We start from the raw sequence: 17,725 nt of genomic DNA, 5'->3' as shown, positions 1-17,725 counted from the left end.
GCGGGGCGGGGGATTCAGGTGGCCGCACTGACAATGAACACTGCGCAGGCCCCAGGCACGCACAGCGCAGGCGCCGGATTTCAGACGATAACAGCGCTCAGGGGGCGGGGACCATCGCCCCTGAAGAGAAGAGTGACGGCAGTTGGGGGATTCATACAGGACGCTTCGGACCGCCTCCCGGTATAATATCTGGTATGTGTGGCCAATTTTTAAAACGCTTTTTTGAGGTAATAAATGAATCAAAAACTAAAAGAGCCACCTTGTTAGACTGCAGCATTACTGCTGCACAAGGTGGCTCTTTTAGTTAATAACGGCTGGGGGGGGGTGACAGTGGCCCTTTAAGATTATGGCCCAAATCCTTCCAATACGTCTGAGTACGATTATTGCCTCGGATCAGGTGGTTTTTTTTGCCATCAAAACCAATAGTTATTAACCTACATAGGTTATTTCTTACTTCACAAGTACACAGGTTATGTTTTTTTAATTCCTTTCAGAATATGGTGTAGTGTGTGTAATACAGGACACGTAACAGTGTTGTATACTAAATCGCCTGATACTTTGCTTAGGAGAGGCGCCATTAAAATTAGACCTCATAAAGGGCTACATGTTGTTTTCTATTGTGACTTCTCGTTATTGAGCCCATCAGTGTCGGTACAATTGCCTAAATATAGTTGGCATTGGACAGTATAGAGAGTAGTTTACAGATCTGGGTCTGTAGGACTACTGAGGGGCCCCTTGCACACAAGAGTACACATAACATTAGCACTTTTGGACTTCAGCCCAAATAATAAATTACCGTGTTTGTTTTTTTTTCTGCTTGTGCAGCTGCACTCTCACCAAGGGGTCACCAAAGGTCCGCGCAGGATCAATTGTAAAAGTGATGAGTGCTGGACAGAATGGATCCTGAGAGTGAGAGGGGCGCATGTGTGAATGACACGGGTGCAGCAGGGTTCTGGGTCTGAAAAAAGGGAAGTTTGTCGTTCTTAAAACTGCACTGTCTGGATCATACCTTGCTTTCGTCTTGTTTTGTGTTTTGATTCAACATTTTATCCACAATTTTCCACTATGATTTATTGTGATTTATGTTTTCACCTATCCATGAGGAAGTAATATATTGCATCTTTTGTGCACTAAAACTACAGTTGTGTTATCAGTACATACACGCCGTACTTGGCACTCGTATCAGTGATGAGCTGGGAAGTAATCGTGTTATGCAATGTTAGCCAGTATAAATATTCCAAGCGTGGTTGGCAGGGACAATCATTTTATTAATTTGGCCTTTTGTGGAGCCTTCAGGCATTGTTACAGCATTTCACACGCTGTGTCTGGGGTTACTTCTCCTGCCCTGCTTAATCCTGAAGATGCCAGCATAACTTGTCAATGTCTTCATAGTGCAACAAGTAACATCAGGGAGACATTACTAACGAACTGTTTACAGCCCACAGAGCAGCAGAACTCTCCTGCACATTGTAGGTGCCACGTCTGCACACTGTAGGTGCCACGTCTGCACACTGTAGGTGCCACGTCTGCACACTGTAGGTGCCACGTCTGCGCACACTGTAGGTGCCACATCGACACATTGTAGGTGCCACATCGGCGCACACTGTAGGTGCCACATCGGCGCACACTGTAGGTGCCACATCGGCGCACACTGTAGGTGCCACATCGACACATTGTAGGTGCCACATCAGCATGCTGCTTCTTAGTAGGCACTGAGTGAACTATTTGTATGGACAAAGTATGGTGTAATCTGGAGAAATATTTATCTGGGCACTGTATGTGACTATAGGCATAGACGTCTATAGATATCACCTTAAATCGTATTTTGTAAACTTTTGCAGCAATGCAGTAAGGGGGTATTCCCATCTTGGGCTGTATTTAATGGTCTTCCAACCTGAACGTTCTGCCTCATAGTTTGGTAGTTTTTGGTATTTCCATCTTTAGATTAGGTTATATTACTGCCTCGTATATGTCTGAGGCTGCAAGTGTGGATCAGTAGACCAGCGGTCAGTACAGGCATTGCGGCCCTTACATGGGCCATGAAATACACGACCTTACAATGTTACTCTGCATGTTTGTAGGATTTGCTATTCCCTAATGATCGGTGGCATCCGACCTCTGGGATCCCCATTGACAATGAATTGGAAGTACATGAGCCGAGCATACATGGTGAATGAATGAGTATTTGTCTGGAAGCTATATAATATGTATATCCAAGATTGTGCTAGTCCCTCCAGGATGCCTTATATACTTGTTAATCAGGCCGGATGGACATACAGTGGAAGCCTTTGTGGGCAGCAAGAATATGTCAGTTTGCAGATCATGCTATTGGTATGCTGAGAGCTTTGTTTCCAGTCTATGAGAACATTTGGCACAGACTGGACATGAATAATGCCTAGGGCACAATATTTAGAGGGAACCGGAATAGACCCCGAAGTCTGAATGTGTGAGATGTCCCGCGACTCTAGATCTAGACCGATGAGCACATTTCGGGGTACGTTGCAGCCGATTTGTACAGTGTGACCATTTTACACCCCACTCTCGCCCTGGCTCGCTGAGCGCAGTTTTCGGTAACACACGGACATTCTAGGACATGTCGCAATTTCTTATAATATGCCTCATAGCAATTCGTGATAGTGGCATTTTAATTCTGACACTGCCTTTACAGAAACAACTATTATTAGTAAAACATAAAATCTAATCTGTTTCCTGTAGAATCTGAGCTTACTGATCCAGTCCACCGCCACTGAGAAATGTAAGACAAGGCGCACGGAACTCGCCTTGTCATAACAAGATGTCAGTGATTTCCTGTAGCTGCTATAGGTTTTATATTTATGCACCTAAACAAACATAAAGAAGCACAAAAAGAGGAAGATAAATACCCCAGCAATTCCTCCTCCTCTTTGATCCTTTTTTTTTTATTTTAAATAATAATTGTTTAATGAAATCTTCTCTACGTGTCTCAGAAGATCAGCCATGTCCTCCTCTCCTCATTGTACAGTACATTGTACAGGGGCAAATGCAGGAATGTTCCAAAGGAGGTCCCACATCGGAGGCTCCACAATTGCAGCAATTGTACTGACATTGCCAGCTTTTGTACATGACTGAAATTACCATATTTTTACATAAGGTGGTCTATCTCCTGGTGGTCTAGATTTTTTTTAGAGGTTACTACGTTATATTTTGATATACAGTACTGTAAAAGTGTTAGACATGTGTAGAAAAAATACTGCAAAATAAAAATGCTTTGCAAGATAGATGTGTTTTTTAATTTTCTAGTGTACAGCTCATTGCCTAGCTTACCAGCCACCCTGCAGTCTGTTATTAAGTTCTACAGCGGCATGTAAAAGTTTGAGCACCCCTGGTCAAAATAACTGTTATTGTGAACTTGAAGATGAAATGATCTCGAAAAGGCCGAAAGTTAATGGCTGCTTTCACACTAGCGTCGGCAAGTTACATGTAACTTTTTTTGTGCCGACGGTCCGCCAAAACATGACGCAACCATCGCACAACGGTTGCGACATGTGGCCATGCGTCGCGAATGTTAGTCTATGGGGAAAAAACGCATCCTGCAGACAACTTTGCAGGATGCGTTTTTTCTCCTAAACGACGCATTGCGACATATTCAAAACGACGCTAGTGTGAAAGTAGCCAAAGATGACACATTTCCTTTGTATTTTAGGCAAAAAAAATGTTTCCTTTTTACATTTTAAAAATTACAAAAAGGAAAATTTTAGCAATTGCGACAATGCTGCTGGTGTAAACCGTCAATCTTCAGGAGTGTATGACCTGGAAGCTGAGAAGCAGAGGAGTGGTGCGCTCCTGAAGATCAGCCATTATAACTGTGTACAGAAGACGGATGTAAACAGAGCGGCGGTGCAGTGCATGGGGCGGCGGTGCAGTGCATGGAGCGGCATTGCAGTGCACGGGGCGGCGGTGCAGTGCAGTGCATGGATTGGCGGTGCATGGGTGGCGGTGCAGTGCACGGGGCGGCGGTGCAGTGCATGGATTGGCGGTGCATGGGTGGCGGTGCAGTGCATGGAGCGGCGGTGCAGTGCATGGAGCGGCGGTACAGTGCATGGAGCGGCGGTGCAGTGCACGGGCGGCGGTGCAGTGCATGGAGCGGCATTGCAGTGCACGGGGCGGCGGTGCAGTGCATGGATTGGCGGTGCATGGGTGGCGGTGCAGTGCATGGAGCGGCTGTGCAGTGTATGAAGCTGTGGTACAGTGCATGGACCGGCGGTGCAGTGCATGGAGTTGCAGTGCATGGAGCGGCGGTGTTCCTAGTCAAATAGTAGGATCAGATCTGCAGTTTTCGGCAGGGCCACTAGACAGTGTGATGGAACTTGTGATGTTCTATTCTGTATTTACAACCAGTCCCTACCGATACTGCAAACATTTGTTCAATCTGATATTGATGACTTATGGACAGGTCATTCATGTTAATATGGATCTGAAAAACTGGAAAAAAAAATTACTTGTCATTAAGGACTTTCCAGGTTTGGTAATTAAAGGGAATCTGTCACCAAGTTTTGCAACTTTATCTGAGAGGAGCCTAATGTAGGAAAAGAGTCCCTGTTTCCAGTGATGTATCACTTAGTTTACTGGGTGCAGCCATTGTGACACAATCCGAGTTTTTAGATGTAGCACTTTGCAGATCTCAGAAAGCTATCCCCTGCCCACATCACAGCTTTTTGTGTACATAGTCTATGGACAGACGGTAACGTGATTGGACAACTGCTCACTGGAGCACCAGTCCTGACAGTGATTAAAGGAATTGTCCACTAGTAGGACAACCCCTTTTTAAACTAAATGTTTGGCCCTGATAAAATAATAAAGCCTATGCTCCCATCCAGTGTCGGCTCTGTTCCAGCAGTGTTGGCACCCACGGACCCAGGGCTGTGATGCAGTGGAATGAGACGTGATGCCCGGCACCCAATGAGTGCTGGCGTCACAGTCTCTACTTTCGGACAAACTGAACATATTGAGGAAGCCCGGGCTGCAGCTGATCCATGTCATAACACCGCATCACAGCCCAGGGAGAGTGAGTGCCGGCACGTGAGGTGAGTATCGGGGCCAAACATTTAGTTTAAGAAGGGGTTGTCGTAGTAGTGGACAACCTCATTAATCTCCTGGTGATAAAACCTTAATTGTGTGGAAACCGCACACATCCATGCATTTTTATAATAGTACTTATAAATTGACAAGCGTTTGGGTGCCGAGACACCATGTATATACATGGCCGTGAAAATCTGTGTGCACCCAGGCAGATGATGATGGTGACTCGATGCCAGAGGGAGAGCTTGGCAGACATACTGTTTTGGGCTGTGTTTGCCAATCCTAGCTGTGATTATCACATCCTCTGTTTGCATTTATCGTGTCATGTGTTTTCTCTGTTGCCATGTCGCCATTTAGCCGGGCATTATTTATTAAGCATACAGATGATTTCATTAGAGAAGAATTTGCTCTTCAGATGAATAATTGCGCTCCACTGTGTGGCTGATTGTATTACAGCCACAATGCGCATGTGAAACAATAAGGATTTGCCGTCCGTGCTCTCTAAATGTATCTGTATTTTTAGAGCTATTGCCTATCACATGGATGAGAAGAGGGCAGAAATGATCAGAAACAACGATGAATATTTCACTAATATTTACCCCCACGTCCGTTAGACTTGGCACACATACAGTAGAAAGCACTAAGTGATCAGGAATATGAGCTGCACCTTCTAGGCATTTACCTGGGCTATAGGTATAATGCGGATAATAAACAAAAGAGTTGTGGGTTCCCATACCCAAAATCTATAGACATAAAGACATTAGAATTGTCCAATTTACATGGTCCCAAATCCTCACTCCCAGGACTCCTCGCTCTTCTTTACACTGAAGATGGTTCTTCATTACGTTGGCTGTATGTTTGGGGTAATTGTCCAGCTGCAGAATATATTTGGAGCCAATAGGACACCTCCTTGATGGTTGATTGCATGATGGATAAGTATATTTTCTCAGCATTGAGGACACCAAGAATTGGACAAAGTTGAGGTCCATACTCGCAGTGGTCTACCGAAGAAACTTATTGCAGCAGATAAAAGACACATCAGGCTTAATGCTCTTCTAAACCTGAAGATATGCAGTAGTGTGGTCACCTCAAAACTGGCTGCAACCAGTGGGACCCAAGTTCACTCATCTACTGTTTGGAGAAGTCTGGCCAGAAGGGGTCTTTATCGAAAAATTGAGGCCAAAAACATGGAAACAAGACCAAGTGACTAAATAATCTACATAAAAATATAAATTAAGGTGCAGAAAAATTGCAGCAGGTGCTTTGGACTATGAGTGAAAATGAAAAATATTTAGCTTTAACATAAGGCATTTTGTTTGCCAAAGGTCTGGTGAGCGATACAATGAGTGACAGCAGGCAAGAGTGAAGCATGGTGGAGGGTCCTTTCAAGTTTGGAGCTGCATTTCAGCAAATGGAGTTGGGGATTTGGTGAAGAAATAATAGTATCCGCAATGCTGAGTAATGTAAGCAGATACAATAAACCATCCGGCGTCCATGTGATTTGCTCCAAATTTATTCTGCAGCAGGCCAAATCGCCAAACATACAGCCATGAACCATGTTCAGTGTAAAGAAGAGCAAAGAGTCCTGGAAATGATCATATGGCACACACAGTCCTGATCTCATCATCATCATCAAATCTGTTTGGGAAGAGACAGTATGATTTGCACAAGCCGGTATAAACAGGACATCTTTGGTTAGTTTTCCATGATATTTGGAACATCTTCAAAAACTCTGCAAGTGTACCTGGAAGAATTAATGCTTTGATGCTATTTTGAAGGCTAAATGTGGTCACACCAAATATTTATTTAGAGTTCTATCTTTGCTTTTGTTAATTGATCAAAATAAACTTTTTAATAACGTATGTGAAATTTCAAAGAGCTTGTTTTGCAAGCAACTTTGTAATTTTACCTCTAATAACTTGGGACAACCCTTTTAAGCATGAGCGCAGACAAAAGACGTGACAATTCTTATAGCGGACTTCAGCTTTGCCATGCAGACCGGCACATTTTAGTACAATTATTTGGAGATTGAATTAATAACAGATCACGGCTTACCTGGTCTCTTAAAGGGAACCTGTCGGCTGACACATGTTGCCCAAACCGTAGGCAGCATGTGTGATCATAGCCACACCGTGGCCAAAATAAGTATTTGATACAATGCTGATTTTGCAAGTTTTCCCACCAACAAAAAATGATGAGGTTTGTAATTTATATTGTAGGTACACTTCAACTGTGAGAGACAGAATATAAAAATAAGAAAATCACACTGTATGATTTTTTTAAAATAATTAAATTCCATTTCATTGCATGAAACAAGTATTTGATACAATAGAAAAACAGAACTTAATATTTGGTACAGAAACCTTTGTTTGTAATTACAGAAGTCAGGCGTTTCCTGTAGTTCTTCACCAAGTTTGCACACACTGCAGCAGTTTTGTCCCACGCCTCCATACAGATCCTCTCCAGATCTTTCAGGTCTGCAGACTGGCTAGGCCACTCCAGGACCTTGAAATTCTTCTTATGGAGCCACTCCTTAGTTTGCCTTGCTTTTTTTTATTAGATGCACCATCCTATTGATGGCCTGTCTTTATTAGGTTCACCATCCTATTCGTGGCCTGTGTTCTCTAGGTGTGTCAGTCTGCTGAATGTTAAGTAGAGTTGAGTCTGCTGCTGTTGAGTGTCCAGCCAAAATGTGAGCTGTAGCTGGAAGAGAGACATGCCAAAGTCTCTCTCTGAATGGAGACTGCATGGGTCAGTTAGGAAAGCTGAGCAGTCTGTGCGTTGCAGCAGCAAAGAAGCGAGTGGAAGCTGCATCCTGTTTAGTGTGAACTGTGCACGGAGTTTAATACTTATTTTTGGAGCTGTTGGAGGTCGGGCTGAAGGGGATGCTGCAACTGGTGGGATCGTTCTTCTGCTGTCTATGAAGTTTGTGCCAGGAGAAATTACTTTAATCTATTTGGGTGAGCCCGCACTAGCATATGTTCCCTACTTAATGAACTGTTTATTTGCTGTGATACCTCTCTGCCCATCAGAGACTGTTTTTGTTTGTTTTTTTAATTCTTTGGAGTGTTATCAAAGCAATATAACTGCACATTTGAACCAAACCGCATTGCTTGTGTGAACACTACCTAATGTCTACAGGAGAGAGTAAATCTCTACAACATTTATCGGTTGTCACATTGCTGCATGATTTAAGTTATGTTGTGATCAACCCCTTTAAAGGGAATCTACCCCATTTTTTGGCCTATAAGCTAAGGCCACCGCCATCAGGGGCTTATCTACCTCATTCTGTAATGCTGTAGATAAGCCCCCGATGTAACCTGAAAGAGAAGAAAAACAAGTTAGATTATACTCACCCGATATGCGTCGCGGTCCGGGTCCGGCGCCTCCCATCTTCATACGATGACGTCCTCTTCTTTGCAGTACTTTGCTCTGCCCTCATCAGGGCAGACAAAGTACGCCTGCGCAGGAGCCATGACAGGAAGCAAAGAAGAGGATGTCATCGTAAGAAGATGGGAAGGACCGGACCCCTACGCCCATTGGACCGGACCTCACCGGGACCGTCCCTGGGTGAGTATAATCTAACTTGTTTTTCTTCTCTTTCAGGTTACATAGGGGGCTTATCTACAGCATTCCAGAATGAGGTAGATAAGCCCCTGATGGTGGTGGCCTTAGCTTATAGGCCTAAAATGGGGTAGATTCCCTTTAAAGAAGTTGTCCACTACTTGGACAACTCCTTGTCATACCCTACGCTTTGCTTCGATAAAATAAAGAAGCTTATGCTCTCCTCCTGTGCCGGCACCATTCCCGCGGTGTCAGCACTCACTCTCCTTGGGGCTCCCGTGCTTTTGTGACATGTGACCCCAGTGCCCAATCAGCGCTGGCTTCACTGTCCCCGCCTCCTGTCGAATTGAATATGAAGAGGAAGTCAGAGATCAGCTGCAGCGAAGGTGGTGGACAGTGAAGTCCATGCTGATTGGGCGCCAGGTCACGTGTCACAACAACCGTACGAGAGCCCCGGGACCACAAATGCCGACACCGCTGCAACGGTGCCAGCATGGGAGGTGAGTATAGGCTTTTTTATTTATCGAGGCCAAACATTTAGATCAAGAAGGGGTTGTCCTAGTAGTGGCCAACCCCTTTAAGATATGTAGTGTGGGATATAGACCTAGTTAAGAGATTTTTTTGTGTTTTTATTTTTTTGGTGCCATTGTGTCTTTTTTCTTATATTAGCAAAAGAGATAAAGAGACTCTCACACCCTGGACGAATTTAAGCTATTAGTATGGGCATACAGGTAATAGAATAGTTACACCAGTGTTACTTGTATGCCTCAGAGCTGCGGTTTAACTGTTGAGAAAAGTAGTTTTAATGTTTTATATTAGTGAATTCTTCCAGGCTTCGGGGTGGGCAGAAACCCCTGCCCCCTTTCTTCATTACAATAGCACTCCCCTCCCATTCTCATGCAGTTGTGGCGCTGTAATCCCACACATGCGCCATGCACTCGTGCGCTTATATGAACATTATCCACCCTTTTATGGGCAGAGTCTTCATCAATCTTCTGTGCAGTAGCAAAGACTCACCTGCGCAGAAGATCAATGAAGACTCTGCCTATTATAATGAAGTCAGGAAGCCGGTATTTCTTCTAGGCACCGCATTCCCCGGAGCCTGGAGGAAATCATTAACATAAAACATTAAAATTAACCACAGCTATGAAAGAATACAGGTAAGACTTGCTTAACCATTCAAATTACCTGTATGCCCATATTAATAGCTTAAATTCGTCCAGGGGTGACAGATTCCCTTTAAAGTGAACCTGTCAGCAGGATTTTGCTAAGTAAACTACAGCCTTCGTCAGGTTGGGCTGCTACACTGATTAATGATACCTGGGGTGAAGAGAAATCTGTCTTGTGGTTCTTGTGTAATTAGTGTTAGAAGTTTTCAGTTAATGATATGCTCGTGCTCCGGGGCGGGACTGTAGGCAGAGTCTTATCTTCCTGCTCTAAGCCAGAGAAACCAAGGAAAGACCTGCCCACAGGCCGCCCGAAGCACAGACATGTTCCTCATCATAGAGGCAGAGAGCGGGACAGACTGTGCTTCGGGTTGAGCAGTTCCAGTGTTCCCAAGCATTTTTTTTCTTTGTAAAACATGAGACTGCCTGTTTCGGTGAGGTAAGACTTGCCTTTGAGTGGGTACAAATGGAAAGTAGACGTGTTATTATAAATGATCATTTTCTATGCCCAGCGTGGCACGTCTGGTCATTCTTGCACTACAACAGAAGTGATCCTTATTGCGGGGGCACATTCTAATTCTAGTGCGGTACATTCACTGAGGCTATGAGCCCTGAAAGGGTGATTTGTCATCAGCCGGACTGACATGTGTTTGTGGCTTCGGTCTTTGTCATCCTTGCCATGTGACTGACTGGGCAGGGCGTCAGTTTCTATTGACACTGCACTCATTGTTTTTCTTGGTTTATTTTTATGACTATGCTTTGTATTGATTTTTGTTTTCAGCTGACTGGTAATAAAGCTGACATTACGTTATAGGCCAGTGCAGCAAAACCTGAAAACTGCCATTTGATTTTCTTTTTTTTTTATTGCATTGTCCGAACAGGATTGTTTGTACTATGTTCTGATAGCTGTCACTTTCTGCTCTTGTTGCAGTATCAGTCCAATTTTTACCTCTTTTCTGTGTATTATATTATTATTAACTTCCTTCAGCTTTATCTTCAGCCATGGTGACTTGGTGGCTGTAGGAAGATCGATGTTGTGCAAACCTAGATAGGTCCACCAGAGTCTTCTCCGCCTTTTATCGTAATAGTATCAAACCATCTTCCTCTTCGCCTTGTTCCTTCTATTCTTCCATCCATCTCCAGTGATTGCTCTCATCGTAGCTTGACGATCCTTTCTTTGAGTGAAAAGGTGAAGCTGCAGCCTTGGGGCACAAAGCTTTATTCAAAGATGGAATATTTTTATTTTGTTTTTAAATTGCATTGCTGCTATACTTGCTAGCTAGACTTTTTGGAAGTTCTTACATTTTGTTTCAATTGTGTGAGCCCATCTGTCACTACAAGGTGACCTTGCGCAGATGGGTCCCTACACTTCACAATGTACCTGCACATCAGGAAATTTACGTCCCTCTTTTTACTTAGCTGGAACCTGTGTTACATGACTGTATAATGCAGGCAGTTGCTTCATATTGAATGTATATTAATGACCTTTAACATTTTTAGAGATCGACCTTCCTTTTTTCATGAATTCTTAATGTTCTTAAAGTCATTTCTAATAGTGAGTTTCCCATTATAAATGAGTGTTTCGTAAAAATGTAACCTATTCTAAATTAATTTCCCGTGCTTAATAGAGCCAATATTTGGCTCTGGAGCTCTTGCAATGGTTCTATAATGGCAGCCATGTGACTGTAATCTGCGCGGAGTGCTTCCATTTGGTGTAATGTAACTTCTATATTCATGTTACAGAGTACATGGAGCACTTTCCACTTCCTCGCTGCAGTTTTTTTACCATTTACATATCATCAAAATGTTGTATGTTATCAGTCCAGGGTGCCGCAAAACTCAGTTATTTCACGTAATAGTTTGAAATAATAGAGAAATATTGCAAATATTATGTGTGTCAGTGTCTATTCTTGGCTGGCTGCATCTTGTGGTGCAGATATAAAGATGCACTTATTCTGCTGTAATAGCTTTACATTTTATAAATCCTTTTTTGACACCTCTATAGTGGTGTATATTTATTGCTAGACACAGATATGGCATATATCTTAGTGATTGTAAAGCGAGCAATTATATTGCAGTGTGGCTCAATAATATGTTCTGTCTTCCTTTTAAGGATACTATTCCATTGATACAAAGCACGAAAAATGAAGAAAATGCCATTGTTCAGCAAATCACACAAGAATCCTGCAGAAATAGTGAAAACTCTGAAGGAAAATATGGCCTTATTAGAGAAGCAGGACAAGAAGACAGAAAAAGTAAGACAAAGTACCGTAACTCTTGTATTTGAAGTTCCTCCCTATCCATAGACATGGGCCCATGGTATAAGGCATTACTTGTTGGTCACTGGGGCTCCTCCGACCACTGGGACATTTACGATCCTGAGATCATGGGGGTCCTTTGATCTTGGAGGACAGTGTTCTGCCGCCCCTTCTGATCAGAGCGGAGGTGTGCATGCTCAGCATCTGCTCCATTCATTACTTATGACAAAAGCCTAGTACATTACTCTGTTATTTCCTGCAGTCCCATTGTCCGTGGAGCTGAAGCTGAACATGCGCAGGTCTGCTCCATTCAGGGTCGCTGAAGGTCCCATCGGTTAGACACCAAGTTATCACGTCCCCAATTCTGGGAATAGTGAATAACTTTTTCTTTTGGGTGGAGGTTTGGTGGGGAATAATGTCACATTGGCACATTGGTTGCAAACATTGAAATATTTTTTTTTATTACTAAAAAAAGGTAAGGTTTATATTGTGCTTATTAATGCTTTATTTAGGTATAGGTTCCCTAAAGCATGCAACATACCTGCGTGAAGGGAATCCATCAGCAGTTTTTTCTATGTAATCGAAGAGCAGCATGGTGTAGGGGCTGAGACCTTGATTCCAGTGATGTGTGAGGTTGACGTTTCAATAAAATCCGTGTTTTATTAGTAAGAGATCATCACTACAGGACTAGGTGGCATTTACCCTGTATAACCCCCGCCCCTTCCACTGATCAGCAGCTTTCTGTCAATATACAGTGTACACATAGCTGCTAATAAGTGGTGAGGGCGGGGTTACACAGGGCTCCGCATTCTGAGCACTGCTCGATCAACAGCAGGGAAAACTGTGATTGTATGAAAACTATACCAGGTACACCAGCAAGTGACACATCGCTGGAATTGGGGTTTCTGCCCCTACATCATGCTGCTCTTAGATTACATAGCACAAACTTGGTGACAGATTCTCTTTAAATGGGTTTCCATTCCTATGTCTCATAAGACAACATGGGGTGTTCCATTAGTGATAAAAAAGGGTCAATACAACGCACTAAATTAAATCTGTAGGTCTCAGCGCTATAATTGAATACAGTCTTTTTCCTGCTTATATAGGGATCAGATGTTACCAATAAATGGTATAGTGTATCAGGCTGTTTACATGTCTGTGTGGTCTGCAAAAAAATCATGGAGACATGGATTAAAATTACCAATACAAGTTTACGGGTCTGTGAAAATTACAGACAGCACATGGATGGGATCAGTGTTGAGCCTGTGTGCTGTTCATGAGTAACTTCGTAATGTATAGGAGAAACTTTGTAGTTTACTTTTATTTATATATTGTAGAGGGTCACTGGTAATGTTCGGCAGGGGAGATATGTTTCACTGAGGTTATTATCTTCAGTGATGTGAACCTGGAAGTTTGCTCCAGCATATATATTTATGTCACGGAAATCCGGGATGTCTGAATGAGGCCTTAGCAGCTGTCCAGTGGTTTTCCATTTGCTTTAAACTTTATTTAGTGTTTGCCATAAAATATCATATTGAGAATCTTTTTACTAGATTGTTGTTTTTTTGTTTCTAACAGGCTTCTGAAGAAGTTTCCAAGTCTCTTCAAGCTACAAAAGAAATTTTGTGTGGTACAGGAGACAAAGAGCCCCAGACCGAGACCGTGGCTCAGCTAGCACAAGAACTGTACAACAGTGGCCTATTAGTGACATTGATAGCTGATCTGCACCTCATAGACTTCGAGGTAGGCATCATTTACAGAATTAGTTATCACTTCATACTCTTATTGAAAGACTTTTTACTTTACAGCTATATGAACACAGGTTTTGAGGATTTTGGTTTGGCAGCTCCCCTCCTGAATCCTCCTCAAAAACTTTCTTCAAAAGCACTTGACAAACTCTTCCTATTGATTCCTTTGGGAAATCCACAGGTTTTTGTTTTCCTTTATGTTATTGTTTTTTTCTCAAGCGGGTTTTAAAAATGCCTGGTGGGGGGGGGGGGGGAAAGTACAATTCCTTGAAGTGGATCTTGGTGGAATCCAGTCCAAATTAGTCACTATCCATTCAAAAGGCTGCAAAAAAACACTTCAAGACCACTTTAGGAAAAAAAACACTCCCTCAAAAAAGGGGCATTTCCCTATGGTTTCTGTTTGAAAGTCTCCTAATTTTTTAACTCCTTTTAAAAACTGTGTGAACATAGAACATAAAGGAATAAAAAAATGGCAACTGTTAATATGTGCCGAATTCCTCAAATATTGTTTATTATTTTGACCAATTTGGCACAAAGTCCACAAAAGTTTCTGAACTTTTGTGCAAATTCAGCTAGTGTTAAATGTTATGCCAGAAAATGTCAATAAGGGGCATAATATGAATTAGAGATTCTAGTTTACGGGGCTATGAAGAGCCTCCAGTACCGTATGTCCGTTTTAGCAAGGCAGCAAAAATGCCAACATCCTTGCTTTATTGATCATTTACATAGGATTTCTCAGTTTTAATTCAGCGAAAGCTTTCGAAAAGACCACATCTTTCATAGAATCATAGAATGTTAGATTTGGAAAGGACCTCCAGGGTCATCGTGTCCAACCCCCTGAGATAAACTGTCAGACAGGTGTGTGTCCAGCCTCTGTTTGGAGTCTTCCATTGCAGGAGAACTCGCCACCTCTCGTGGCAGCCTGTTCCACTCATTGATCCCCCTCACTTTGAGAAGAACTGATTTATCTTTGTCAATTTTACCTTTCCTTTGAGAGGATCCTTTTGAAGACCATTTGTCACCCCAATTTTGAATGGTGGAGGTTTCACTTTAGTTTTCCATAAAATGACAGCACAAAAGCATCTCATTTCAACCTGCTTTGCATCATCCCTCTGGTATTACTCTTGAGTAGTTGGTCTGTTGTGACTGCGGGGTGCGAAGGTTACAGTGAGCCTTATCATCTCACATTGGGCAGAGTACTATTTAGCCCCAGCCTACAGAATAACGAAACAAACCCCATTGATGTTTGTGCTTTTGCTATGGTCTCTTTTTCAATGTAAACTTTCCTGTTGCATTTTGCTTCCCTTCTCCTGTCAGTGATATCTAATAACGAATCATACACATTGCAGGGCAAGAAGGATGTCTCCCAGATATTCAACAATATTTTGAGAAGACAGATTGGCACACGCTCGCCCACAGTGGAATATATTAGCTCCCATCAACATATCCTCTTTATGCTACTCAAAGGGTGAGTTATAAATCACAAAGCCATACCATAGCAACATCCACTGTAATAATACAGCAATATATGAGCAATCAATTTGTCACTGCTTAAAGGGGTTGCTACAAAGAAAACCCAAATCTGTCCTGCATGACCTAACAGAATGAAGCAAATGTGAACAGGAGCAAGTTGCCGTGTGTATGTGTATCAAATATATATTCTAATATATATCTATATCTCAAAAGATACAAAAGTGCCAGCATTGATAGGCTGCATTATTCCTGTATACAATACATTTGTAAGATTGTTGCAACAAGACCTGCTTTTTTTGATGGATCATAACCGGCACGAATTGGCCAAGTTGTGCTCTAAGTATCTCAATTTTCTGAATATATTCTATGTGGCAGAAACACAGTTTACATTTCATGTATTCAATGTTTGCAAATATCTTGTTTTTTTATTTTTATTTTTTTTAAATATGCTGAAAAAAGGGGTGTGCCAAGTTCTCAATCAGGAGCATAGCGCTCCCCAGCCCCTTGTTGTCCTACTTGCCTGAGGGCAATGTGCTCCTAATCGACAGATGGTTCAGACCAATGCCACGGATGTGCTGCACTCACAAATGTCTCTGAAGCATCGAAGGAGCACAGAGGTACTGAAGGTGGCCAGATCCAGCATTCCAGCCTGCTTCAGGGTAGCGCTTACAATCTCTATTGGAAATAGTTTGTCCACATTGCGCTCCTTGCCTAGGGAACCGGCCACTTCTGATAATATCAGTGGTGACTGTTAACCTAGGCAACTAGCAGTGGACAATAAAATGTAAAAATCATTACAATTTTGAGAATAATTTAAATTGCAAAGTTGTTTGTTTTTAAAACCAGATTGTAATTTTAACCAATTATCATCAAAAGACAAAATCCTTTTTTCTTTGAAAGCTGGGTGATCCCAACAACCAATCTGCACTGGTGACCATATTTTTCTGTATAGTTTTCCTACAAATATTAGCAGCTGAATAGAAGTCTAAACATATTGAAAGAAAACATCAATTCTAGTAAATGGTTTTTTTTTTCTACTTCTGATTTTTTATTTTTTTTTTAATTTCAGAAAAGGTTTGGCTCTAATAGCAAAAGACTGACCATCACTTACAAATAGAAAACATGACTGTACAGGTGCTTACCTAGAGTAGCAATCTCCACATATAACCAACAAATAAAGTTGCACTGTGTAGCACTATAGCATGCGAACATGAAATATGAATTGCATTACTGTTCTTGAAAATAGGAAAAATTAATAATACTCAGCGCATAAATTGGCCAATTAATGTATGCCCAGCAGCCGCGATAAGGCGATTCTCTCTGCTGAGACCTAACCTAATGTGATACCTCTCCTGGGCTGATAGCCCGCGATTATATGGGAATGTAGAAATCTTTGCTTTGTGCCAGAGGCTGATGGGTGGAGTGCTCGGTCAGAGCATATATATAATTAACAAAGACTGACCATCCCTTTCAAATAGAAAACAGGTGTGAACAGGTGCCATCTCCATATATAACCAACAGAGTAGGTTAGGGCTCTAGTCAAAGTGTCTTGAAATCTAGGTATATTGCTAGTTTACATATAACAGCCATCGAAAGGGAATTGTAATCGGGTATATGTTTCAGTGCTCTTGCGAGCCAGGGCTATGTAATTGCTAAAGTAAGTCAAATGTATCCAGTAATTTAATCAAGTAATAGCATATCAGGGATACTGCTCTGGACGGCTTCCTGAAATAGCTGAGCTGTCACATCTCCGCTGGAGGAAGTCAGAGTGGTGCAGAACACTGAACCCCGTTCTCTGTGTCACTTACTTGATAGAATTAACTTTGTTAATATTTTATTGGCTTGTTAATCATTCATTATCCCAGTTTCCACTCTGCTTGTGTCGGAATTCCAGAGTTTAGGTGATTTCCCATATGGTCATATATACCAAACCGCTGCACGACCAGCTCTGCCCTCACCTATTGTATCCTCACCCATCCCTTATAGATTGTGATCCCTCGCGGGCAGGGTCCTCTCTCCTCCTGTACCAGTCGTGACTTGTATTGGTTAAGATTATTCACTTGTTTTTACTATGTATACCCCTCCTCACATGTAAAGCGCCATGGAATAAATGGCGCTATAATTATAATAATAATATACATATCAATGGATTAACAAGTGACCTGCACAACTTCTGTGTTCTTTCCAATTAAAAGTCAGACCGGGTCATTGTATGCACTCCAACAGCAGCAATTCAAACTTAGGTCACGTGTCAGTGGTTGTCCTGTGTGTGATACCATACACTAATGGTGCTCCTAACACGTGATCCTTGTCAGCACGTTATTTTCCATATCGCTACCTACCGTATATAGTCCTGTATAAGCCAAGTTTTTCAATACTTTTTTTTGTGCTGAAAATGCCCCCCTCGGCTTATATACGAGTCATTGTCCCAGTTTACGGCGGCGGAGCAGTGGGTGAC

At 42.3% G+C, this 17,725-nt stretch overlaps 1 protein-coding gene across 3 annotated transcripts in view; it reads left to right on the top strand.

Annotated features, from left to right (window-relative positions):
- CAB39L (calcium binding protein 39 like) overlaps window positions 1–17,725 on the top strand; it is a 112,309-nt gene that overhangs the window by 43,627 nt on the left and 50,957 nt on the right. For all 3 annotated transcript variants that reach the window (XM_077298079.1, XM_077298080.1, XM_077298082.1), the window contains exons 2-4: window positions 11,902–12,043; window positions 13,625–13,789; window positions 15,144–15,262. In XM_077298079.1, the coding sequence (XP_077154194.1) occupies window positions 11,933–12,043; window positions 13,625–13,789; window positions 15,144–15,262 (395 nt within the window). In that variant the 5' untranslated portion in view covers window positions 11,902–11,932. The remainder of the gene's footprint in view (window positions 1–11,901; window positions 12,044–13,624; window positions 13,790–15,143; window positions 15,263–17,725) is intronic.

The sequence above is a fragment of the Ranitomeya variabilis genome, chromosome 3, assembly GCF_051348905.1.
Source record: "Ranitomeya variabilis isolate aRanVar5 chromosome 3, aRanVar5.hap1, whole genome shotgun sequence".
In the NCBI taxonomy this organism is placed as follows: domain Eukaryota; kingdom Metazoa; phylum Chordata; class Amphibia; order Anura; family Dendrobatidae; genus Ranitomeya; species Ranitomeya variabilis.
This window is presented reverse-complemented; position numbering and strand designations above follow the sequence as displayed.